A 26,396-nucleotide genomic window follows, 5' to 3' on the forward strand; every position below is an offset into this window, starting at 1 on the left:
GACACCGCTGCCCAAGGCACTTATGGTCTCCTGTCTGTTAAAGTGAAAACCAAAATGTCTGAAATAACTTTGAGAGATCACATTTCCTGAACTACAAAAGCAAGGAATAATGTGAACTGGAATAAAATAGCTCYAAGATCTGTAAAAAGTCAGATCACCTCAGGTTCTACTGAGTGTTTTTGTACATTCTGTAATTTGTTTGGCATTGCTAAAGAGACATTCCTTAGTCRTTATACCTCATCTGTCCTATATAGACTCTTTGCTCTTTCCTTTCAGCAGAGCTGTCTTCCTTTCTCACTTCTCATGGAGCTCCTCCGTTGGAGAACTAACATTCAGCTTCATAAATGTTCTAATAAGAGGTGTTGAAAATAATTAGGCAAAACATTCAAAGTTAGTGCCACATCCTTTAAGTCTTCAGAATGTAACTATTTCTCAYATCCTAAAACAGGACTTTCAAGTYGTWTCCTGGTTATCKCCGACTTAATGATGTAACGTCGGCAGCATTCCACTCGGAAAGCGGCGACAGAGTTGAAGACGTGAATTGAAACCAAATGGTCACCAGAAATCTGGCTATAAACAGGATATTCTCAATATCACGTCTCGGCATGCCGCACAGCTCTATCCACAGAGGACTCAACAAAAACCAGCTGGTCGTTGCTCTAAGAGGCTCATCTGTTAAACGTGAGCGCGGGTGATGAAAATCTGTCTCTTTAGAAGATTGCTCAAAGGTCAGCGTGAGGAATGTGTTTTTGTAGATGTTAAAGGGAAATTAAGAAGTGAAGTCCGCATACTGAAGCCAGGCATCACAAAATTCAGTAGGTTGATGGATGGAGTTACACAGTCATAGGTGTTCGATGTGGCTTAATAGAAGAATTGTTAATGTGAATCCTTCACTTTCAGTTTCAGCTCAAATGTTTAATTCAGCAACCATGTTTTATTAAAAACAAAAAAACTGTGAATGAGCAATAAACATCAGTTATATTGTCTCTCCTGGTTACTTTCCTACTGTATGAGGGCCAATCAAAGCAGAGTTGCAGTGTCCTTCATCTTTTACTTCTTTTCTGCTTCAGGGTCGTCCTTTGTGGCTGCCCAATCAAAATTAAGCTTACTGCTACACTACACTTACTGCTACCCTAACCCTAACCCTGTGCCCACTGAGAGAATATTTAAATATGCTGCTAGTTACAAAATCATAGCCAGAGAATCTAATTGACAACATAAAGTTGGCAAAAAAAATCTCAAAGAGAAACAATCTGAGAAAATTAATGAGAGAAGAAACAAATGCAATTTGGAAAGGATTACAAAGCCATTTGTCAAGATTTAAGACAAAAGTGAGATCAGTTATTCACAAATAGAGGAAATATTAAATTTGAAAGTGGTGAATTTTTCCAGTGGTGGCAAGTCAAAATTACTCTTAAGAGCACATTAATGACACAAAAAATGAGCCAGAATGACTTCTGGAGCGCTGCMAGCCTAACTTGTTTTACCTTATGTCACGGTCATGTTTGAAACATAGGGCTGGGCAAAAGAAGCATCCATGATGGAGGCAAAAACCAAAAACCAGTCTGCACATAAGGAATTCAGATGACTCTTACTTTTTTTTGTTTTTTTTTTCCCATCAAACATATTGAGGCTAACCCAGATTTGCAGGAAAATATTCTAAAACTCCTCAACTTTTTGTTTTTTGCTGAAACTTTTTAAGTTTTTAAGACACAATTTTAAGGATCTAACATGATTAACTAAATGCTTTAGAGCATTAGTTTTTCTGATGTTCCAGGTTTAGAGGGGCTATACTTTATAGGCTCTTTAGAGTTTTCTTTTTGGTYCGGCTTCTCTTGTCTTGACATACCTTTTTGGTCACCGCTGCAATGCTCCCTCATTTAACCTAATTGCACTGGTTGCTCATTGATTGCAGCCATGCCTGGCATAAACAAGTGACCTGTAAGGCTGATCTGAATGTAGATTTGCTCTGCTATTGATTTTGGTTTAACTTTTGAACCTTGCTTCAAGACTTTGTTTGCAGCCGTTCAGATGTATCTTAATAAGAAAAACTAGGTTGTTGGCACAGAACAGAAGGTCATATATGCAAAACACCCAATCTGAATTGAATATAATTAAAARATAACTGATTATAGCACTTTATCTGAATGTTTTATTTTTTTKWRRAWWWTTYYKKKSCYTYYWRSYWAAAARRAMMRSYKKWRRWTWAAAAAAATCATTGGTCTTCAAACGGAGATGTGCGTTTCGAGTTTTGCCAAATTGTGTAGGAACATGTGTGCATCATCACCTCCTGGGGCAGATCAGTGTTCTGGTTGGCTGGTTACTGCTGCCCATGTCACATGACTGCAGTTGTCACATTCATGAATGCACGGTGCGAATAATGCTGCTTCCTCAGCGCCTTGTGGGTCCTGTAGCCACAARGGGTTTAAACACTGCAKTTGCTTTGGAATACATTCTTTTATTAATGTTGCATTCAATTTTCACTCAGTATATGACTCTTTTGATTCTTAGATTTTATATTTTATTTTATTTTGGCTGTTTTATTGAACAAATTGTTACAATTGGAAGTGTGACATTTTTGTGGGGGTGGCTGTCTCCTTTGACATCTCCCCTACAATTTAAAGCACTCGTCATTTTTACGCTTCTTAGCTAAAATGTCCAGATGCTTTAAAGGAAAAGAGCTTAGGGTTTAAATTGAGACACTGCAGCAGAGACTTGTCATCACCTGAGTGTATGCGTGTCAAACAGCCATGCAAGGCAAAGCCCAGTCATRAAGGATGACAGGTTACCTTTAACACTTTCTCTCTTTGGGGAAAAAGGTCACGAGTGATGATRTTGGTGTTTTGACAGAATGTCTCATTTATAGGATTCTTTTTAAATTTTATATGTTTATAGAACTGATGATCTGTCTGAGGAGGTGATCCYATGGGTTTTTYTGTTTGGTTTTGTCTGAGTTCRTTCTARTTTTGGTTTTTCTTGAGTTTTTGACATTTGGCTTTCTTTTCTTAGAGTTGCCTTGTGCATAGTAGTTTCTGCTACTAATTTTTATCATATGTCCATGTGGTGTTGGCTCACTTTTGGAAACTATAACAGTTTCAACTTCATAAGGAAAACTTCCAAGAAGACTTAGGAGTGTGTTTATGGGATATTTTGATTGTTCTGGAATAGGCACATTTGTGAGGTCAGATATGAATCTCTGATGAGAAGGCCTGAGCTGTGCTGTTTGTGCTCGAAAGACTTGACTGGTATGCTGAGTGCATACCAGTCTTTCTACATTGAACTCACTCATTTGTTTTTAGGAACCTTCCTTTGTGCACTGGTGCACAGCCATGTTGGAACAGGAAGGGACCATCCCCAACTGTTATCCAAAATTACTATGTGGCAATRACAAACAAAAGGCAGAGCCCAACTCCTACCTCTGCACCAAACTTTACACAATTCAGTCAGGTGAGCGCCACCGCCAAGTCAACTATCAGTGACACATAAGTAATTAAAATAACTCAGTTCCATTAATGGATGAATGCATACTTTTGTCAAATATTGCATCTCACTGAATTTTTTCTTTTACCATCTTTATACATTTCTGCCTTTAACAGTCATTCTCAATTATTTGGATTTCCTTCCCTCACATCTGCTTTTCATCTGTTGGACTTACTCGATTTACTTGACCCTGGTCTCACTAACCAGGATCAAACCTTCCCTTTGGGTTAGTCCTCATCAGATTTTCCTGTTTACCAGTCTTCCTCTTGTTTTATCTGGTGTCACCCTGTTGTCTCAGGGATTTTGCCCCATCTCCTCCMTTTCCTATTTGCCTGTAGGATTTCTCCTTTTTCCAATAAAGTACCTGGAACACGATCAGACGTCCCACTGTCTACATTTGGGCCCATTGCAGCAAACCCATGACATCTGCTATTTGATGAAGTATCCCTTTTCTAAGTGGAATCATTTAGGTCTACATATGTTAGGTGCATTGGGTCAAGCAAACCCCGTGAAATTTGATTCAGCCTTTCTCTGCATTAGCCAGACCTCTGAAGTTTGGTGCAAAATATAAGACTAGGCAGTCTGAAAGAAAAAAACTTCTAGATACATGAGTCATGCAACGTCTACGCAAGTCATGCACTGCAGCTCTTTCAACTTGCCTTCCCACCAGTCTGGAAAAGAAAATATGAGGTACTTGTAAACATTTTATTTTAGCTTACTTTCAAATAAACATTTTATTTTCACTCACAGATTTCCAAACAGGCCTAATAAGGAAGCAAACTTTTTYCTCTCTCAGGATCGGGTTTTTGGTCTGCATGAAGCAAAAACATGACTAGAATAAACCAACTGTGGCCACTAATGAGGACCTTGTGGGTACACATTCCTTTCAGGATGTGTCTGCGTGGAAATGTTTCTGCAAGTATGGGCAAGAAGAAGAAATGTTTTGCACACTGTCCAGATTGTTGCATTCACAAAACATTACCTCAAACGACCCTCCTAAAATATGATCAAAGAAAATGAAATCCACATTTTATTTAGTGGCATGTATGAATTCTCCTTTCCCTTCGGGGCTGAGCTTTTGAACTGGCAATTTCAACTCTCCATGTGGATGAGTTCATGCATAGCTATACGTTTTTTCTGCCTAATTTTTTTTTTTTTAGCTTGGCCAAATGCATAGCTTTACTCCAGGCCAAGTCATTAGCCGCTAAAATAAAGCAGCTTTGTTTTGTTGTCATGGTCGGCAAAATTCTATTTAAAATCCGGCTCCTTTCCAATGAGCCGACAAAGAAAAACAGAAGAAGCGCACTCGCAGTACGGAGCGTGGAACAAACTGCTCCTGTGTCTACACTGATCCCAATTAGTCAGAACGTCCTGAAGCAGAACAGGACATGCTCATTTCAAACATGAGCTGCGTGAAAGAAGCTTGATTGTCTTCTAAAGCAGAGTTAATGTTTGAAAGAGTCAGTGGATAACTTGGATAACTTTAACTTAAATTAATTTCTGAAGATATCTATCTAATCAGATGCTATTATTATTCCAAAGGCCCACGATGGAGAGTATAGTCAAAGTAAATGTTAATTGAACATTGTCACTACTGCAGTTATTAGATTTTACCCTTTCAGTCATTGTCTTGCACAGCAAGTAAACACTCAAATACTATATCTTAGCTAGTGTGTGTAAGGTTGTGCTAAGTGGTAAAAAACCTCTGATGGAGTCTGTAATAAGCTAACAGTTAGTCAAAAACCATAAAATCATAGTCCTCTTTTTTTATTCTCTTTGCTCAAACATGTTCACTAAACAGAGAAATACATTTTTAGTTTAGACTTTCTGTCATTTCTGTACCTTTTGTGTAACTTTACTAATCAGCTGTTCTTTTGATGTCAAATAAAAAAGTTTTGAAGCTCTTGACTGACCTCTAGTGGCAATCTTGGTCAATGACAACAGATGGAGTAGCAGCAGATGGAATCAAAATATGATTAATATCTCAATGTTACCCTGAAAACTCTTTTATTGGTTAACAATGAGAAATATTTTAGAAATTTTTACACAGAAAAGGGATATTCACACAAATCACAAAATTTAATATATTTAGATAGAGATATATATATTCACTGATCACCAAACTTTTTTTTTTCCTTTTGTTCTTTACAGTTTGGCCACAGACATGTTTTCTCAGGTGTCATGYTGGGTAAAAGCTCTATATCTCTAAACCACTTGAAGCAGTTGCAAAAACTCCCAACTCATGCCTCGGCGCCTGACATTTAGCCGTGAAGAGACTTAGTCGCTTTTCTTCTCTGCTTTTTCAAATGAGCCGTCACAGACGAGGCGCTCAAGGACGTCATCGCTCTCTCCGACTACCTGGCTGACAGTACTTTTGTTGCTGCTCTGCTGGCTTGCTAGACAAAGATTTCACAGCCTCATTGTGTCCCGAAGCACCTAACAAAGCACAGCCTCGAGGTCGCTTTGATCTCCAGGAGCAAAAAGCTGACAAAATAATGCAAACGAGGCACACAGACGGAGGCAGTAAACTCTGCAGAGAGTGCATCTTGGACTTTAATCTGAGGCTTGTTTTATTTCCTCCAGTTTTTGATCAGAAGAAGAGGCCTTACCTCAGAAAATGTTGCTGTGGGGATGGCTTACCAGCAGTGGTGTTAGCTGAAATTGTTTACCTTTCAACTTTACTTCTGATTGATAAATGTATGGATGAAACTTGAACATGACAGCAGGCTGAATGAACCTTACGGGAYGGTCGTAAAGCCACGACCTTTGGCCTTAGTGAAAATTTGTCTGAAAGCTAATCATGAGCTCTGCCTATTCTCAAGTCGGTATAAAATCTGTAAGATCTGGTTTAACAGAAGATTAAAATATATGTGAAGCCAACAAATTTGCAGCAGTTACCTGATGCTATCGTTAATTAGGACCGACATCTCTGACAACAGTTTGAATATGCCAAGAAGAATTAAGCAACATCTACCTCAGAGATGTCMAAGGTGACCCTGGTACTAATTGTTCATAACCAAGCCAGCTGATGCACATGGAGACTTTTTAGTGATAGACGTTTTCTGTGTAATATTTTAAGTACAACACAAAATATTCATCTATTAATAATCATGATTTTTGCTCTCATTTTGGATTCGATAGTAAATAGGACCACAGATGCCCCATCAACATTTCCTTAAAATCAAACCCAGGCACTCAAATCTGCATTTTATTAATTTATAACAATGAAAACCAAATACCACAAATATTTTCATATAGTGAGTCAAATCCTGGTTTTGTTGCTAAGAATATACAAGAAATTTTGTGATCCACAAATGCTTTTGATGGGACAGATATGAATATTAATTTTTTTCCTGTAAAATGCCCTAAACTCATGTTTTGTGTTGGGATTTGCTGCTATATCGATGCACTGAATAGAAATGAATGTTCATGAAATGTAGTATGAAAATATTAAAGGAGATCCAGATGTAAACTTTATCATATTTAATTCGATGGTAGCATATGCTGATGAGGACACGCAGTACAAAAGCAGTAACCAAACACATAACCTTTGACCCCGTAAAAGCCACCAAAACAAAACAAGCTCTGGTGGTTTCATATTTAAGTCAACAAGACATGACATTAGATGAGGACCATTACTGTCTTTTTTTCTTCTTCCTTTTTTCAGTTCAGATTGATACATTGTATTTCATATTATAACAATGAAGGAACCCACAGAAGTATAAAATAAAAAAGTGAGCTGCTATACATGGAGATACCAGACCTATGGCACACTCAATTCCTAGCATATATTCCAAAAGGTGCTTTAAGTCACATGCTTTGAATCTCCGCCCTGATAGGCGAGTGGGTTTCCATGGAAATCTTGCAACGTGGGAGGCAGGAAGAAGCTGGAGTGCGTTTTTCCAACACTAGATGGCACCACCTGCATTATGAAAACCATTGTGTTGTGCTGCTGAATAGAAATCAAAAAGGGATTTATATGAGCAAATACGATTTGTGTAGAGAATAAAAAAGTGAAATATTTGCCTGCAAATATTTTACTTCAGAGTCAAATCTGAGAAGAATCGGCCAGACTGGATCAACGTCGTTAATCAGTTGAGTCTGTTTGGCATTATTCAGTCAAATGTGTGTTATGCAAAAGAATCAATTACTAGCTCTGAAAAGAACATTTTAAAGAATATCTCCAGCGCCCTACATGATTATCATCACTCCTGGTAAAGATCTGTAAAAGATCTCAGAAATAAATTACTTTTTTATTGCAGTGCATGACCTTTAAGTTGTTAATGTTTGCCCATATCTACAGTCAAAGGGATAACTGAAAACATTTTACAAGTGCTATGACAAAGGCACACATTTATCTCAATAAATGTGGGCCATAAATCTCCAAAAGTAGCTTTAAAGAAAACTGCATCCAAATGTGCCAGTTTGAATTCTTCATTGTCTCCGTAGCATTAGATCCCATCAACATGTTGCTGTTTGGTAGGTATTATAGGAAAAAAAAAACCTTTTTCTGTCTGACAACTGCAAATGTAAATGATTGGGGTTACACTGCAGAATCAATACAGACACATAAAATAAAAATAATCTCTTCCCGTCACAATCCCAGACCTCACACTTAAATTCTTTGGAAAATACAACTTTACCAGGGGYTGCAATAATTATAGAAGAGGCTGTACATTTTTTTATTTAATATTTTACATTAAGTATATATATGTTTGTTTTTKKTTTKTTKKTTKKTTKKTTKKTKTTTTTTTTTWMMAAAAWYCMWWAWWMCMWKRAAMMWTTTTTTCCCAAATTTGACCTATTTTGAAATACTTTTTTGAAAAAAAAAAAWGAAAAAAAGACCTTTCAATAATTTTAATATCTATGGTCTTTAAGGTTAAACTTTGTATTTTTCCGTCAGAATCTGATGAATTTTCTTTTAACAACCTGATACTTTGGTTTTAAAATAAGATGTTTTTTATGCTTGTGAAATAAAAGAAATATTTACAAAATCTGTCCAAATGCCCATCTTGAACATTTGATGAAGTTCCCCTATAGTGGAGCTTTGGCACATTGTGTCCGCAGTCTAGCAGGCGGCAACAGCGCACAACTTACAGCATTTAAGCCACAAGAGAAACTTTATACATTCAAAAGGAAATATGGTAACAAAAGAGGGACAAAAAGCATCTAGACAAACCAGCAAAGAAGGTGTGTTAATTTTACGGAGATACTCTGAGGAAAACATACATATGTTACATTATCTTACATATTGTACAGTCCGATAACATTTAACATTAAAGCATAATTCAAAGTTTGATCTTTGCAGAAACGTGGTTGAATTACATCAATAGAATGCACAAAAAAAGTTAGCAGCAAATAATGATGCGTACATCTTAGAGTTTGTGTAAAAAAAATAAAAGCAATAAAATGTGTTTAAAAAATGGAAAAAAAAAAGTTCTCCATCAGGGTGGATAAACTGATTCTTAGTGGAATACTTGGGTGTTTTCTCTACAGGGGTTTATATATTTTGAGGTATTTTTGGTGGGCTCCTAACTCAACAACAACAAAAAAAGAGAGGTCACAAAATCCATACAAAGAAGAAATACTTGTGGCTCGTAGATAATAATAATAAAAAAAAGTCTGTATAAGGCAGGAGCTGCGCATGTAAACAACTTCATGGCGCTGAGATGCGGGAGCGCAAAGGGGGATTCTGAAGAGAAGGAAAAGACGGAGGGCTGGTCAGTGAAAGGTTTTGGAGACTACAGTCTTGAGATCACACCAGCGTCTCCGGCAGTGTGTCGGCGTTGTCTGACGAGAGCAGCTGCCAGATCTGCCAMCGTTCCCGCTGCCAGTCCTGCCACTCGGAACTCTGCGGAACCATCTGGCCCGAGTTGGTCTGCGGCGTTGTCGGCCTGCCGGGCTGCGGCGGGGGTCGGGGAGGCGCGGCAAGCTGCGGCRAGCTCTGAGAGCCTGCCACACGGTGATGGGCATTGTAGGGGGGAGGGGAGCGTCCGTCGCTTGGTGACCGGAGGGGGCCCGGCATGCTGTTCAGGTGGGCTGTCACGGGGGGGTTAATGTTCAGGTGGAGGCGCGGCCGCCCCCTCTCCGAGTGGGGGGCTGTGCACAGTCGGGTTACAGGGGGGTGGGATCTGCACTCCGGTGTTGTGTGAGTCCGTTTTGCGTCTGTGTGCAGTTTGACGTCGCCGTGGAGTCCGTCAAGACCTTCCTGAGAGCTGCGGGAGCTTTCCTCTGACATGTTGCCATGGGAACCTAGAAACAGCATCACATCATGAGCAAAAGTCATCATTTTAATAAGAATACAGAAATACCTGAACACTTACAATTAGTAATAAAAAAATATTTTCCAAAATCATGAGACTAACATTCTGCAGCTGCTTATTTAAAAAAAAAATGAAGACATTTGAATAATTCAATTAAAAATGTAAAATAACACACAGATTCATGTTTATCTCAGATATTAGCTTAGAGAAAACTATAGAAGTTCTCTATTTTGCACTTATATCAGTCGGTTGATGACCTCAGGAGAACCCATTGAATATGTTTTATTTTGTGGTGTAAGTTTGAAGTCATAATACTCATAGTGCTCAAGGTGGTAACTGATTTGAAAGCGGTTACCTGTATGCGATTGATTCTTGAGAACTGGCTTGAGAGTGGTGTGCCATGTGCCCCAAATGTTGGCATGCTCTTCTGAAAAAGGTTAAAAAAAAGTTACTTTGTGTCACAGGAGAAAGACAAGACTCAGTGAGTTGATAAGTTCTGCAGAGCTGACCTTTGGAAGGCTCTCGACTCCAGTCGGCCACCTGCTCCACCACAGGAAACTGCTGGTCACCAGCTGGACTCCCCGGATCCCCTCTTCGCTCGCTCAGCACTGGCGAATTGTTGTCGTAAGGAGAAACTTCACCACTGGACACCTTGTTGGAGTCGCTGGACGAACGTCGCTCGCTCAGAGCGAAGGGCTCCTCAGGCTGAAGGAGGTCGGGACTCCTGCAGTAAAACCAAAAATTAGGGAACACAGAGACGGCYGAAGAAAAACCGAGACATGGAGATGGTGAATGAATGCGACTCACTGTGAGGCTTTCCTCCTGAGAAGATAGTCAACCACATCTGGATCCGTCTCCAAAAGGCTCATCAAGACTTCATTTTGCAGATCGGGGGGCACCTATAAGACAATCACATTGAATTCTTCAGTCAATGCTTAAACAGGTCTAAACTTACAGCTTCCACTCACTAAGACCGTAAGTCCATATTTGTRGGGAAAAAGRTAGAAAAAGTACAATAAAAAAAATGAGAGCTCAGTGTAAAAAGTTTAGCTCCTTCTCAAGTTATTGAGGACTCTTAAAGTCAACACAAGCAAGSAAATGTGAATTTGAGTGCATATGTGCACYGAGCAGAGCCACAAACCATGAAGAGGGTTTGGCACCCCGCGATCATCCTCTGCAGCACGGCGATGACGGCGGTGCTCTCCTCGGCCCGGGCAGAGCTCTGGACGCTGAACTCCTTATCCGAGCTCTTCTGTTTGTGGAGCAGGTTGGGCCCGAAGATGGTGGCGAGGTTTAGAGACGTCATTTTGTTCCCTGGGATCTAAAATGGGATAGATTTAGGCAACAAAATTAATGTTATGCTTGTTATACATTTGTATACTATGCCTAGAATTGAAGTACTAAGAGTATTTTTGTAGTTTTTCATAATGTCTTAGCACTTTCCCATTTTGATCATTTGGTCTCGCTTTCCATTTTGTTCCTAATGCCTTACATTCTACTCTGCTTTTCACCACTTGGGCACATTTACCACAGTGTTTTATTTTGTGTTGAGGTATACTAGCTCATATTTAGTAACAAAATTTACAATCCCAGCTCAGAAATCTGGATCCAATTAATTTTCTCTTGTCCAGTTTACTCCCCTTCCACACCCAGTCCCTGTGGAGGGATGGGAACCACTAGCAGCCAAAAAAAGTAATGAAGAGATCTTCACAATCTGGTGTGGAACATCCGGACTTCCTGTGACACGGTCAGGACGTGAGAGCCTTAAATCCACTTTCAGTGYTTGAGTTCATTGTCATGTAAACACATTAACACACACACACATGCAYGCACGCACAAAAAACATTTTCATGTGCAGAAGAACTTGAGCAAAAACCGCAAACACTCCCTGGAAGAAAATGTACTCCTTCAGGGAAAAAGTAAGAAAAACAAATCTTTGAAACGTGTGTAAAAAAAAAAAAAAAAAAAAAAAAGGTCTTGGTGTGAAAAAGTGATGAAAATCACAAAAAATGTTTCTGAAAAACAAATTAGAATAACATAAAACAGTTTCAACATGTTTCTATTTTCTCTAATCAGTCTATTTCTGAAATGAAAACCTCATATGTACCTATTTGATTCCCCGTCTTTAGCCAATGGCAGCTAAATGTCAGTTTAGTTTGCAGCTAAATGTCAGTTTAGTTTGCAGATCTTAGAGTAAGTGCAGCCATTCACATAATATCTGATGTCATAGCCACTCCAAGACCACTTGGTAATCTTCCATCAGTGTTTGTCCAGAGCATTTTCTCCTCCAGGGCTGCAAATAGAGCCTGGTTAAACAAGCCGCTTCCTGTTACTTGTTTTTGGTTATTTCCACCAAATGAGGTGGAAATAAACCTTAAACAAACCGCCCAGAAGNGTTTTTAGGAACCTTCCTTTGTGCACTGGTGCACAGCCATGTTGGAACAGGAAGGGACCATCCCCAACTGTTATCCAAAATTACTATGTGGCAATGACAAACAAAAGGCAGAGCCCAACTCCTACCTCTGCACCAAACTTTACACAATTCAGTCAGGTGAGCGCCACCGCCAAGTCAACTATCAGTGACACATAAGTAATTAAAATAACTCAGTTCCATTAATGGATGAATGCATACTTTTGTCAAATATTGCATCTCACTGAATTTTTTCTTTTACCATCTTTATACATTTCTGCCTTTAACAGTCATTCTCAATTATTTGGATTTCCTTCCCTCACATCTGCTTTTCATCTGTTGGACTTACTCGATTTACTTGACCCTGGTCTCACTAACCAGGATCAAACCTTCCCTTTGGGTTAGTCCTCATCAGATTTTCCTGTTTACCAGTCTTCCTCTTGTTTTATCTGGTGTCACCCTGTTGTCTCAGGGATTTTGCCCCATCTCCTCCMTTTCCTATTTGCCTGTAGGATTTCTCCTTTTTCCAATAAAGTACCTGGAACACGATCAGACGTCCCACTGTCTACATTTGGGCCCATTGCAGCAAACCCATGACATCTGCTATTTGATGAAGTATCCCTTTTCTAAGTGGAATCATTTAGGTCTACATATGTTAGGTGCATTGGGTCAAGCAAACCCCGTGAAATTTGATTCAGCCTTTCTCTGCATTAGCCAGACCTCTGAAGTTTGGTGCAAAATATAAGACTAGGCAGTCTGAAAGAAAAAAACTTCTAGATACATGAGTCATGCAACGTCTACGCAAGTCATGCACTGCAGCTCTTTCAACTTGCCTTCCCACCAGTCTGGAAAAGAAAATATGAGGTACTTGTAAACATTTTATTTTAGCTTACTTTCAAATAAACATTTTATTTTCACTCACAGATTTCCAAACAGGCCTAATAAGGAAGCAAACTTTTTYCTCTCTCAGGATCGGGTTTTTGGTCTGCATGAAGCAAAAACATGACTAGAATAAACCAACTGTGGCCACTAATGAGGACCTTGTGGGTACACATTCCTTTCAGGATGTGTCTGCGTGGAAATGTTTCTGCAAGTATGGGCAAGAAGAAGAAATGTTTTGCACACTGTCCAGATTGTTGCATTCACAAAACATTACCTCAAACGACCCTCCTAAAATATGATCAAAGAAAATGAAATCCACATTTTATTTAGTGGCATGTATGAATTCTCCTTTCCCTTCGGGGCTGAGCTTTTGAACTGGCAATTTCAACTCTCCATGTGGATGAGTTCATGCATAGCTATACGTTTTTTCTGCCTAATTTTTTTTTTTTTAGCTTGGCCAAATGCATAGCTTTACTCCAGGCCAAGTCATTAGCCGCTAAAATAAAGCAGCTTTGTTTTGTTGTCATGGTCGGCAAAATTCTATTTAAAATCCGGCTCCTTTCCAATGAGCCGACAAAGAAAAACAGAAGAAGCGCACTCGCAGTACGGAGCGTGGAACAAACTGCTCCTGTGTCTACACTGATCCCAATTAGTCAGAACGTCCTGAAGCAGAACAGGACATGCTCATTTCAAACATGAGCTGCGTGAAAGAAGCTTGATTGTCTTCTAAAGCAGAGTTAATGTTTGAAAGAGTCAGTGGATAACTTGGATAACTTTAACTTAAATTAATTTCTGAAGATATCTATCTAATCAGATGCTATTATTATTCCAAAGGCCCACGATGGAGAGTATAGTCAAAGTAAATGTTAATTGAACATTGTCACTACTGCAGTTATTAGATTTTACCCTTTCAGTCATTGTCTTGCACAGCAAGTAAACACTCAAATACTATATCTTAGCTAGTGTGTGTAAGGTTGTGCTAAGTGGTAAAAAACCTCTGATGGAGTCTGTAATAAGCTAACAGTTAGTCAAAAACCATAAAATCATAGTCCTCTTTTTTTATTCTCTTTGCTCAAACATGTTCACTAAACAGAGAAATACATTTTTAGTTTAGACTTTCTGTCATTTCTGTACCTTTTGTGTAACTTTACTAATCAGCTGTTCTTTTGATGTCAAATAAAAAAGTTTTGAAGCTCTTGACTGACCTCTAGTGGCAATCTTGGTCAATGACAACAGATGGAGTAGCAGCAGATGGAATCAAAATATGATTAATATCTCAATGTTACCCTGAAAACTCTTTTATTGGTTAACAATGAGAAATATTTTAGAAATTTTTACACAGAAAAGGGATATTCACACAAATCACAAAATTTAATATATTTAGATAGAGATATATATATTCACTGATCACCAAACTTTTTTTTTTCCTTTTGTTCTTTACAGTTTGGCCACAGACATGTTTTCTCAGGTGTCATGYTGGGTAAAAGCTCTATATCTCTAAACCACTTGAAGCAGTTGCAAAAACTCCCAACTCATGCCTCGGCGCCTGACATTTAGCCGTGAAGAGACTTAGTCGCTTTTCTTCTCTGCTTTTTCAAATGAGCCGTCACAGACGAGGCGCTCAAGGACGTCATCGCTCTCTCCGACTACCTGGCTGACAGTACTTTTGTTGCTGCTCTGCTGGCTTGCTAGACAAAGATTTCACAGCCTCATTGTGTCCCGAAGCACCTAACAAAGCACAGCCTCGAGGTCGCTTTGATCTCCAGGAGCAAAAAGCTGACAAAATAATGCAAACGAGGCACACAGACGGAGGCAGTAAACTCTGCAGAGAGTGCATCTTGGACTTTAATCTGAGGCTTGTTTTATTTCCTCCAGTTTTTGATCAGAAGAAGAGGCCTTACCTCAGAAAATGTTGCTGTGGGGATGGCTTACCAGCAGTGGTGTTAGCTGAAATTGTTTACCTTTCAACTTTACTTCTGATTGATAAATGTATGGATGAAACTTGAACATGACAGCAGGCTGAATGAACCTTACGGGAYGGTCGTAAAGCCACGACCTTTGGCCTTAGTGAAAATTTGTCTGAAAGCTAATCATGAGCTCTGCCTATTCTCAAGTCGGTATAAAATCTGTAAGATCTGGTTTAACAGAAGATTAAAATATATGTGAAGCCAACAAATTTGCAGCAGTTACCTGATGCTATCGTTAATTAGGACCGACATCTCTGACAACAGTTTGAATATGCCAAGAAGAATTAAGCAACATCTACCTCAGAGATGTCMAAGGTGACCCTGGTACTAATTGTTCATAACCAAGCCAGCTGATGCACATGGAGACTTTTTAGTGATAGACGTTTTCTGTGTAATATTTTAAGTACAACACAAAATATTCATCTATTAATAATCATGATTTTTGCTCTCATTTTGGATTCGATAGTAAATAGGACCACAGATGCCCCATCAACATTTCCTTAAAATCAAACCCAGGCACTCAAATCTGCATTTTATTAATTTATAACAATGAAAACCAAATACCACAAATATTTTCATATAGTGAGTCAAATCCTGGTTTTGTTGCTAAGAATATACAAGAAATTTTGTGATCCACAAATGCTTTTGATGGGACAGATATGAATATTAATTTTTTTCCTGTAAAATGCCCTAAACTCATGTTTTGTGTTGGGATTTGCTGCTATATCGATGCACTGAATAGAAATGAATGTTCATGAAATGTAGTATGAAAATATTAAAGGAGATCCAGATGTAAACTTTATCATATTTAATTCGATGGTAGCATATGCTGATGAGGACACGCAGTACAAAAGCAGTAACCAAACACATAACCTTTGACCCCGTAAAAGCCACCAAAACAAAACAAGCTCTGGTGGTTTCATATTTAAGTCAACAAGACATGACATTAGATGAGGACCATTACTGTCTTTTTTTCTTCTTCCTTTTTTCAGTTCAGATTGATACATTGTATTTCATATTATAACAATGAAGGAACCCACAGAAGTATAAAATAAAAAAGTGAGCTGCTATACATGGAGATACCAGACCTATGGCACACTCAATTCCTAGCATATATTCCAAAAGGTGCTTTAAGTCACATGCTTTGAATCTCCGCCCTGATAGGCGAGTGGGTTTCCATGGAAATCTTGCAACGTGGGAGGCAGGAAGAAGCTGGAGTGCGTTTTTCCAACACTAGATGGCACCACCTGCATTATGAAAACCATTGTGTTGTGCTGCTGAATAGAAATCAAAAAGGGATTTATATGAGCAAATACGATTTGTGTAGAGAATAAAAAAGTGAAATATTTGCCTGCAAATATTTTACTTCAGAGTCAAATCTGAGAAGAATCGGCCAGACTGGATCAACGTCGTTAATCAGTTGAGTCTGTTTGGCATTATTCAGTCAAATGTGTGTTATGCAAAAGAATCAATTACTAGCTCTGAAAAGAACATTTTAAAGAATATCTCCAGCGCCCTACATGATTATCATCACTCCTGGTAAAGATCTGTAAAAGATCTCAGAAATAAATTACTTTTTTATTGCAGTGCATGACCTTTAAGTTGTTAATGTTTGCCCATATCTACAGTCAAAGGGATAACTGAAAACATTTTACAAGTGCTATGACAAAGGCACACATTTATCTCAATAAATGTGGGCCATAAATCTCCAAAAGTAGCTTTAAAGAAAACTGCATCCAAATGTGCCAGTTTGAATTCTTCATTGTCTCCGTAGCATTAGATCCCATCAACATGTTGCTGTTTGGTAGGTATTATAGGAAAAAAAAAACCTTTTTCTGTCTGACAACTGCAAATGTAAATGATTGGGGTTACACTGCAGAATCAATACAGACACATAAAATAAAAATAATCTCTTCCCGTCACAATCCCAGACCTCACACTTAAATTCTTTGGAAAATACAACTTTACCAGGGGYTGCAATAATTATAGAAGAGGCTGTACATTTTTTTATTTAATATTTTACATTAAGTATATATATGTTTGTTTTTKKTTTKTTKKTTKKTTKKTTKKTKTTTTTTTTTWMMAAAAWYCMWWAWWMCMWKRAAMMWTTTTTTCCCAAATTTGACCTATTTTGAAATACTTTTTTGAAAAAAAAAAAWGAAAAAAAGACCTTTCAATAATTTTAATATCTATGGTCTTTAAGGTTAAACTTTGTATTTTTCCGTCAGAATCTGATGAATTTTCTTTTAACAACCTGATACTTTGGTTTTAAAATAAGATGTTTTTTATGCTTGTGAAATAAAAGAAATATTTACAAAATCTGTCCAAATGCCCATCTTGAACATTTGATGAAGTTCCCCTATAGTGGAGCTTTGGCACATTGTGTCCGCAGTCTAGCAGGCGGCAACAGCGCACAACTTACAGCATTTAAGCCACAAGAGAAACTTTATACATTCAAAAGGAAATATGGTAACAAAAGAGGGACAAAAAGCATCTAGACAAACCAGCAAAGAAGGTGTGTTAATTTTACGGAGATACTCTGAGGAAAACATACATATGTTACATTATCTTACATATTGTACAGTCCGATAACATTTAACATTAAAGCATAATTCAAAGTTTGATCTTTGCAGAAACGTGGTTGAATTACATCAATAGAATGCACAAAAAAAGTTAGCAGCAAATAATGATGCGTACATCTTAGAGTTTGTGTAAAAAAAATAAAAGCAATAAAATGTGTTTAAAAAATGGAAAAAAAAAAGTTCTCCATCAGGGTGGATAAACTGATTCTTAGTGGAATACTTGGGTGTTTTCTCTACAGGGGTTTATATATTTTGAGGTATTTTTGGTGGGCTCCTAACTCAACAACAACAAAAAAAGAGAGGTCACAAAATCCATACAAAGAAGAAATACTTGTGGCTCGTAGATAATAATAATAAAAAAAAGTCTGTATAAGGCAGGAGCTGCGCATGTAAACAACTTCATGGCGCTGAGATGCGGGAGCGCAAAGGGGGATTCTGAAGAGAAGGAAAAGACGGAGGGCTGGTCAGTGAAAGGTTTTGGAGACTACAGTCTTGAGATCACACCAGCGTCTCCGGCAGTGTGTCGGCGTTGTCTGACGAGAGCAGCTGCCAGATCTGCCAMCGTTCCCGCTGCCAGTCCTGCCACTCGGAACTCTGCGGAACCATCTGGCCCGAGTTGGTCTGCGGCGTTGTCGGCCTGCCGGGCTGCGGCGGGGGTCGGGGAGGCGCGGCAAGCTGCGGCRAGCTCTGAGAGCCTGCCACACGGTGATGGGCATTGTAGGGGGGAGGGGAGCGTCCGTCGCTTGGTGACCGGAGGGGGCCCGGCATGCTGTTCAGGTGGGCTGTCACGGGGGGGTTAATGTTCAGGTGGAGGCGCGGCCGCCCCCTCTCCGAGTGGGGGGCTGTGCACAGTCGGGTTACAGGGGGGTGGGATCTGCACTCCGGTGTTGTGTGAGTCCGTTTTGCGTCTGTGTGCAGTTTGACGTCGCCGTGGAGTCCGTCAAGACCTTCCTGAGAGCTGCGGGAGCTTTCCTCTGACATGTTGCCATGGGAACCTAGAAACAGCATCACATCATGAGCAAAAGTCATCATTTTAATAAGAATACAGAAATACCTGAACACTTACAATTAGTAATAAAAAAATATTTTCCAAAATCATGAGACTAACATTCTGCAGCTGCTTATTTAAAAAAAAAATGAAGACATTTGAATAATTCAATTAAAAATGTAAAATAACACACAGATTCATGTTTATCTCAGATATTAGCTTAGAGAAAACTATAGAAGTTCTCTATTTTGCACTTATATCAGTCGGTTGATGACCTCAGGAGAACCCATTGAATATGTTTTATTTTGTGGTGTAAGTTTGAAGTCATAATACTCATAGTGCTCAAGGTGGTAACTGATTTGAAAGCGGTTACCTGTATGCGATTGATTCTTGAGAACTGGCTTGAGAGTGGTGTGCCATGTGCCCCAAATGTTGGCATGCTCTTCTGAAAAAGGTTAAAAAAAAGTTACTTTGTGTCACAGGAGAAAGACAAGACTCAGTGAGTTGATAAGTTCTGCAGAGCTGACCTTTGGAAGGCTCTCGACTCCAGTCGGCCACCTGCTCCACCACAGGAAACTGCTGGTCACCAGCTGGACTCCCCGGATCCCCTCTTCGCTCGCTCAGCACTGGCGAATTGTTGTCGTAAGGAGAAACTTCACCACTGGACACCTTGTTGGAGTCGCTGGACGAACGTCGCTCGCTCAGAGCGAAGGGCTCCTCAGGCTGAAGGAGGTCGGGACTCCTGCAGTAAAACCAAAAATTAGGGAACACAGAGACGGCYGAAGAAAAACCGAGACATGGAGATGGTGAATGAATGCGACTCACTGTGAGGCTTTCCTCCTGAGAAGATAGTCAACCACATCTGGATCCGTCTCCAAAAGGCTCATCAAGACTTCATTTTGCAGATCGGGGGGCACCTATAAGACAATCACATTGAATTCTTCAGTCAATGCTTAAACAGGTCTAAACTTACAGCTTCCACTCACTAAGACCGTAAGTCCATATTTGTRGGGAAAAAGRTAGAAAAAGTACAATAAAAAAAATGAGAGCTCAGTGTAAAAAGTTTAGCTCCTTCTCAAGTTATTGAGGACTCTTAAAGTCAACACAAGCAAGSAAATGTGAATTTGAGTGCATATGTGCACYGAGCAGAGCCACAAACCATGAAGAGGGTTTGGCACCCCGCGATCATCCTCTGCAGCACGGCGATGACGGCGGTGCTCTCCTCGGCCCGGGCAGAGCTCTGGACGCTGAACTCCTTATCCGAGCTCTTCTGTTTGTGGAGCAGGTTGGGCCCGAAGATGGTGGCGAGGTTTAGAGACGTCATTTTGTTCCCTGGGATCTAAAATGGGATAGATTTAGGCAACAAAATTAATGTTATGCTTGTTATACATTTGTATACTATGCCTAGAATTGAAGTACTAAGAGTATTTTTGTAGTTTTTCATAATGTCTTAGCACTTTCCCATTTTGATCATTTGGTCTCGCTTTCCATTTTGTTCCTAATGCCTTACATTCTACTCTGCTTTTCACCACTTGGGCACATTTACCACAGTGTTTTATTTTGTGTTGAGGTATACTAGCTCATATTTAGTAACAAAATTTACAATCCCAGCTCAGAAATCTGGATCCAATTAATTTTCTCTTGTCCAGTTTACTCCCCTTCCACACCCAGTCCCTGTGGAGGGATGGGAACCACTAGCAGCCAAAAAAAGTAATGAAGAGATCTTCACAATCTGGTGTGGAACATCCGGACTTCCTGTGACACGGTCAGGACGTGAGAGCCTTAAATCCACTTTCAGTGYTTGAGTTCATTGTCATGTAAACACATTAACACACACACACATGCAYGCACGCACAAAAAACATTTTCATGTGCAGAAGAACTTGAGCAAAAACCGCAAACACTCCCTGGAAGAAAATGTACTCCTTCAGGGAAAAAGTAAGAAAAACAAATCTTTGAAACGTGTGTAAAAAAAAAAAAAAAAAAAAAAAAGGTCTTGGTGTGAAAAAGTGATGAAAATCACAAAAAATGTTTCTGAAAAACAAATTAGAATAACATAAAACAGTTTCAACATGTTTCTATTTTCTCTAATCAGTCTATTTCTGAAATGAAAACCTCATATGTACCTATTTGATTCCCCGTCTTTAGCCAATGGCAGCTAAATGTCAGTTTAGTTTGCAGCTAAATGTCAGTTTAGTTTGCAGATCTTAGAGTAAGTGCAGCCATTCACATAATATCTGATGTCATAGCCACTCCAAGACCACTTGGTAATCTTCCATCAGTGTTTGTCCAGAGCATTTTCTCCTCCAGGGCTGCAAATAGAGCCTGGTTAAACAAGCCGCTTCCTGTTACTTGTTTTTGGTTATTTCCACCAAATGAGGTGGAAATAAACCTTAAACAAACCGCCCAGAAGATATTTAAGCGCCTTCTCTACTCAACCCGATACTTCTGTTCAGTCCTCACCTCCTGACCGTCCTTGGTGTGCTGGTCGTTGGCGTGGTCCGCTACRGTGGACAGGAACTCAAGCAGGCGGTGAAGAGTGTCGCTGTTGCATGCTGGGAGAAGGTAGATCAGCAACTGCGTGACGCTCTGCTGCTCATCCAGATCCAACACTGTGCCGCACAGATCAGGASGGAATAAGATGGAGAAAAAGATACTCATCTGAGGAAAATGTTCACTTTCTCATAGGTTTGATTTGTTCTTGTAGTTTTTAAGGTGGAAAGTAGTAGATGGTCGAGGCTCACATGTGGTGTTAATGAAGGCCGTGTAGAGCTCCCTGGTTAGAAGCGGGTCGGGCATGTCCCTGAGGAACTCCTTCAGCAGAGCCGCCACRTCGTGAACGCTGTGCTCCTCATCCAGCTGCACGTCGATACCCCGATCGAACTCCTCCCGCAGCTGAGAGCCAAGGAGAGGAAGAGCGACTTTCAGAAACATCCTCTCCACTAAACAATGGACATTATATTCTTTGAAGCGACACACCCGTACACATTCCCAACCTTCTGACCCTCTAAACGACTGTATCCAGACCACTTCTGCCAGTATGAGTTGTAATCTTGACCATCTAGCCTTTTGGAGGACTTCCAGACGGCTCATTCCAGTTTTGCTTTTTTTAGGRGATGATTTAAAACACATCACTTCCAACATATTATGATTTGAGAAATTTGCTCTAATAACCACGAATCATCCAGGACTATCTGAAACAAACTCAAAAATAAGATACACACCATCAGGTATTGGGTTTACACAAATAATAACATGATTTATGTGATCTTCAAAAGAACGTMAGCGCTTCTAAACACAACATACCACTCTGACTAAACGTTCTCCCCCCTAAATGTCCTCCCCTCCCTAAGCAGTCGTCCATCCATTAACTCTGAACCATTACAGCAGATAACACCAATGCAGCTGACGGTTTACAACCTGATAATATATCAGCTCATGCTTCAAAAAAAATGTAAGAAATGCAAATTTATGAAAAATTTGACCTGTTCTGTTTGACTGTGCGAGTTGTAAACCACGCGGAACAAAAACCGATTAATTTGAAGATCAAAGATAACCCTCAGACCTCTTTCCAAATATGTCTACCAGAAAAACCTGGCTGTTGTTTTTGAGGGAAATGATAGTGTTGTGACAAGAACTTTTGTACGAGGAAAACATCAAAGACAGACTGAAATTTATTATGAAGCACAAGGATGAACAGTTGAAGATGAAACGATGAAACCTCCCTTAGATTGATTGGAATCGGTGGAAAATGATTTCTCCAGAAGTGGTCATGCCAACCGTGAAGGACTTTGATTCAAACCATGTGTGAGGTTTCGTTTCATCCAACAGAATGGTATTATATTCCCAGTTCTACCAGTTCAATGCCATTAATAAATGCTACTTTTTTTTTAAATAGCCCAGGTATTTTTTTGTGTGTATTTCACAACGTAGAAATAACAAAAAATCCGTCTGAAAATTTGGACCACAAAACTTAAGCATGAACCACCATCAGACAAGATTCRACCTAGACGATGCCAGCACGATTTCGTCAAGTCATGAAAAAGAATTTGCTAAGCCAATGCCAATTTCTGGAAAAGGGAAAAAAAATCTCTGGATTGAAATGAAGAACTTTGCACCAATTAAAGAAAAAATCATGTCAAATGAGAAACACTTTGGACAACTCACTTGTCGTACTCTCTTCTTAGAGCTTCCCACTCTGAAGATTCCCACAGTCTGCAAACCTGAAAAGAAAAGAAGAAAACAACAAAAATGAGCCTGAAAGCATGACGTGCGTAATGTTTGCACCGACTGCTCAAGTTGGGCATCTGCCCACCGTATTTCTCGATGTGCTGGCAGCAGCTGTCGACCACCCGGGGCACCTGCCGGTAGATGGGGTTCAGGCTCAGACGTTTGTCCCTATGCTTTTCCTTCTTGCTCTGCGTCTCGGCCGGCAGGGAGAGCTGCAGCGCCTCGAGGAGGCGGGACTGGTTGTCGTCCAGGTCTGTGATGGAATCCACAGACATGCCTCCCTGGTGGGTAATCATGCATTTGATTCAATCTAACTCCAGTGAATTAAACAAACAAAAACAAGCAGGTCCATGTTTGGGATTCGAGGAGGAGAAGGAGGACGATTAAAGCGCTTTCTTACCCTCCGGCGGACTCGTGGTGCGGACTCGGGGGTGTTGGGTGACGTCGACTCATTGGCCGTCTCTGACGTGGAACTGAGTGAGGAGTTACTGCTGGATAACTCTTTGTTGGAGGGTCGCTTGGTGGCGAACTAAACAAAACATCCATCCAGGGTCTTAATTTGTGTTTTTCTCCATTGAAACCCGCAATGCAGTGGTTGGGAAAGTTTTTGTTCCTTTACAGATTGCTTGTTTTTGTCTTTTTTTTGTCCCCATTAAATGCTTCAGATTAGACAGATATAACTTGATTAAATACAAAATGTAATTTTTTTAATATTTTCTTTTTCATGCATGGAATGTGGGATAAATGAGTCACATAAATGGAGCCAAAAATTGCAGGATCACAATCCTGCTACACATTTTTTAAAGAAACATCTTGAAGTTCATCAGAACCTTTGGAAAATGTTCAGTAGATTTTGCATTTTTGCAGTGAGTGAATTCTACAGAAAATCCTCAAAAATCCAGATTGTATCTTTAAACTCGAGCTCATTTTGCTTTGGTTATGCGGAACAACAAATAGTGGAGATACATCAACAAGTCAAGCTCTCAATAACTAAAAACAACCTAAATAAAAGTTTTGGAGTGACTTAATCAAAGTTCATTCAGTCCTTCTGCAAATGACTCATATGTATTGAAATTAAAACAATTCTTCTCAAGCAAGTGGATCAAACGATTTACATAAAGATGTAAATTATGTTTTGTTGAAATTTGTATTTTATTTTATTTTTTGTTCATTTGAAAAATCCATTTTGTATTGACTCAAGTTATCTTTTTCGGGTATTAAAATCTGTGAGAGAGCAATCACTTTTTTTTTTTTTCCACAGCACAGCATTTGTACCTAAAAATTTCCAAAYAGTAAAAGTCGGTGACTAAAGACCTGCAAAATGGATGACACAAGGTCAGAGGAGTCTTTGTGCTCCTCCCTTTGCRGAGGGTCCAGGCGGTAGGCATCCTGGCGCTGCCTGTGCGCTCTGTCGTTGGCAATGACCTGGGACAGGGGTATGCTGAAAGCCTGGGGTACACACTCTGCGAAGAGGGGGAAGAAGCAAGTTCTTTTAAATCAAGACAATAAAAAGTCTGAGGCATGAAACTACCAAAAATAGTCCTGAAGATGGCAAGCATCCCATCTGTTTYGGCTTGGCCTTTTACGCAGACGCAATTAAAAGCACCAAAAAGCATGTTAAACGGTGTCAGTAAAAGTCTTGCGCAGTGATTAAAGCGCAACATCTGTTTTCCAAAATAATACATCAGAGGAAACGTGACGTTGCCGCCTTATTTTAGCGTTCTTGACCAAAATAACGTGGATGGCTTCCTGCCAAGCCATCCAGTACTCCGCCTGCCRGTCATTTATAGTGGCTCTTCAGGGGTCCAAAATAGAATCATGCAACTTTGTTTCAATCTTCTTAATCCAAAAGTACTGCAGATTGGGGGGGGAGCATAAACAATGTTAATACCTGGGTTTTTATGTGTTTATATTCTTTATTCTTTGCAGATGCACACGCATTAGTTTAGCAATTTTTAATTMTTTTTAAAAAAGTCCTACATTTCTAAAGCAGCGCTTACTTAAATTCATCAGAGTCAAGGGGACACTTGCATTAAATGTCCTTGGGGTTTCCTCTGATGCAAACCAAGTACTCTTAATCCAGACCTAAACCTGAAGAGGATCTTTCTCATTGTATGCTTCAAACCTTTGAATATGCTCATAGAGACTAAATGTAAATGAGAGTGCTGTAATGCAAAATCTCAAAGAGCAGGTCTATGAGKGACTAAGGGAGAGMAGAAAAAAAAAATCCATTCCACAGCCACAAATGCAGGGCTGCGGTTTTCAGACGACATGACGGCTTCCACTGTGACACGATGTGTTTGCTCTGGAGTCTCACCGCGTTAAAAGGCCTTACATAATTGCACATGAACACAGAAATGCATTTAGAGTCGATGCGACTCCCGATTGTTGGATTTCACAGATGAGTCCACAGCCAAACCGCATTTCTCATGCTGTCAGATGTATCAAAATAGCCCCGGGGGAAAAAGTKGGGCACGGTTTGAATCGTGTAAATGCTAACGTGTGAAGGTAGGTGGGGATTAACTTGCAGTTCAACAAAAGCAGTTCATATGCTAAAAAAACCATATGAAGGAATGTTCGGTGGATTATTTTGTTTACCGAGATGAGACTGGATCAGACTTTTGTAACGCTCAGCGTACGGTAAACAGGCTGTATTTGTTCATGTCGATCTCCAAGTCTGTTCAAAAATCTGCCAGCCAGATTTCTGCAACAGAATTAATATTTTCCACTTGTCCATTTTGTTGATATCAAGGACCATGAAGAGAAGAATAAGTTTAACACAGAGATGCATCTGAGCCATGTATGCAGTGGTAGAAAAAGACRACTACACCAGATTTATGACTCTTTCAAACTGACATACGTCTCGGAGGCAAATGAATCACCTGACTTTGTTATTCTCCTCAACATGAGCTCACATGTAACCCAACTGAGTATTTGCACAGCTGGAGTGGAGACGCCTCAGCGTCATTTAGGTCTAAAACTGGACTGAAGGAAATAATGTTGTTTGTCCAATTACAGTACACGCATGAAATCTGTACCACCGGTTGGCTTTTGCGTCTAAAAATTAGACACTTTTAGTTGTTTTTCAATCTTTAATAAGATTTAAAATCTGCACAACTCAACAAAAAAAATAAACAAAAGTGGTCACATAAGTGTGGACAATCTTAAAACTTTCTAGAAACCCCGTTTTATATTCCTGGGCTACCTCTATTTGCATTAGGAGACTTGGTGTGGTGCATTTTAGCCCTCTTCAGATCAACCCACAGATTATAAAACCAGATTTAGTTTTATGTTCTGGCAGGGCCTTTCCTCCTTCTGGTAAAGTTGTCTTTTTTTTTTCTTTCTTTGTTTTTGAAAAATGAAGCTCCTCTTTAGAATGTTAAGTGTTATCTTTGTAGCAAAAAACCTCAATTYATGGCTAAAATATTTTCCTTTGGTTTTGTCAGCACCTAACACATTTTACCAAATAATTTTGGGAGTCTAACTCCCTTTCAGACCCCCCATTCTTTTCTCAAAGAGAATGGAGCTCCTGTCAATTTGTAATGTTTAAAACGCTTTGCTTACCTTTGTCTTTGCTCTTTTCTTTGGCTAGAGA

The 26,396-nt window shown here is 39.6% G+C and overlaps 1 protein-coding gene across 1 annotated transcript in view; it reads right to left on the reverse strand.

Annotated features, from left to right (window-relative positions):
• Nucleotides 1-8,666: 8,666 nt before the first annotated feature.
• LOC103476944 (rho GTPase-activating protein 6-like) overlaps nt 8,667-26,396 on the reverse strand; it is a 64,616-nt gene continuing 46,886 nt past the window's right edge. Inside the window, exons 3-19 of the mRNA XM_017308907.1 lie at nt 26,366-26,392; nt 24,116-24,264; nt 23,202-23,330; nt 22,887-23,082; nt 22,739-22,794; nt 21,316-21,466; nt 21,035-21,183; nt 19,732-19,911; nt 19,398-19,489; nt 19,100-19,314; nt 18,946-19,017; nt 18,089-18,579; nt 10,885-11,064; nt 10,551-10,642; nt 10,253-10,467; nt 10,099-10,170; nt 8,667-9,732 (exon numbers count right to left, since the gene is read on the reverse strand). Of these exons, the coding sequence (XP_017164396.1) occupies nt 9,236-9,732; nt 10,099-10,170; nt 10,253-10,467; nt 10,551-10,642; nt 10,885-11,064; nt 18,089-18,579; nt 18,946-19,017; nt 19,100-19,314; nt 19,398-19,489; nt 19,732-19,911; nt 21,035-21,183; nt 21,316-21,466; nt 22,739-22,794; nt 22,887-23,082; nt 23,202-23,330; nt 24,116-24,264; nt 26,366-26,392 (2,963 nt within the window). The 3' untranslated portion in view covers nt 8,667-9,235. The remainder of the gene's footprint in view (nt 9,733-10,098; nt 10,171-10,252; nt 10,468-10,550; nt 10,643-10,884; nt 11,065-18,088; nt 18,580-18,945; nt 19,018-19,099; nt 19,315-19,397; nt 19,490-19,731; nt 19,912-21,034; nt 21,184-21,315; nt 21,467-22,738; nt 22,795-22,886; nt 23,083-23,201; nt 23,331-24,115; nt 24,265-26,365; nt 26,393-26,396) is intronic.

The sequence above is a fragment of the Poecilia reticulata genome, linkage group LG2 (assembly GCF_000633615.1).
Source record: "Poecilia reticulata strain Guanapo linkage group LG2, Guppy_female_1.0+MT, whole genome shotgun sequence".
Lineage (NCBI taxonomy): Eukaryota > Metazoa > Chordata > Actinopteri > Cyprinodontiformes > Poeciliidae > Poecilia > Poecilia reticulata.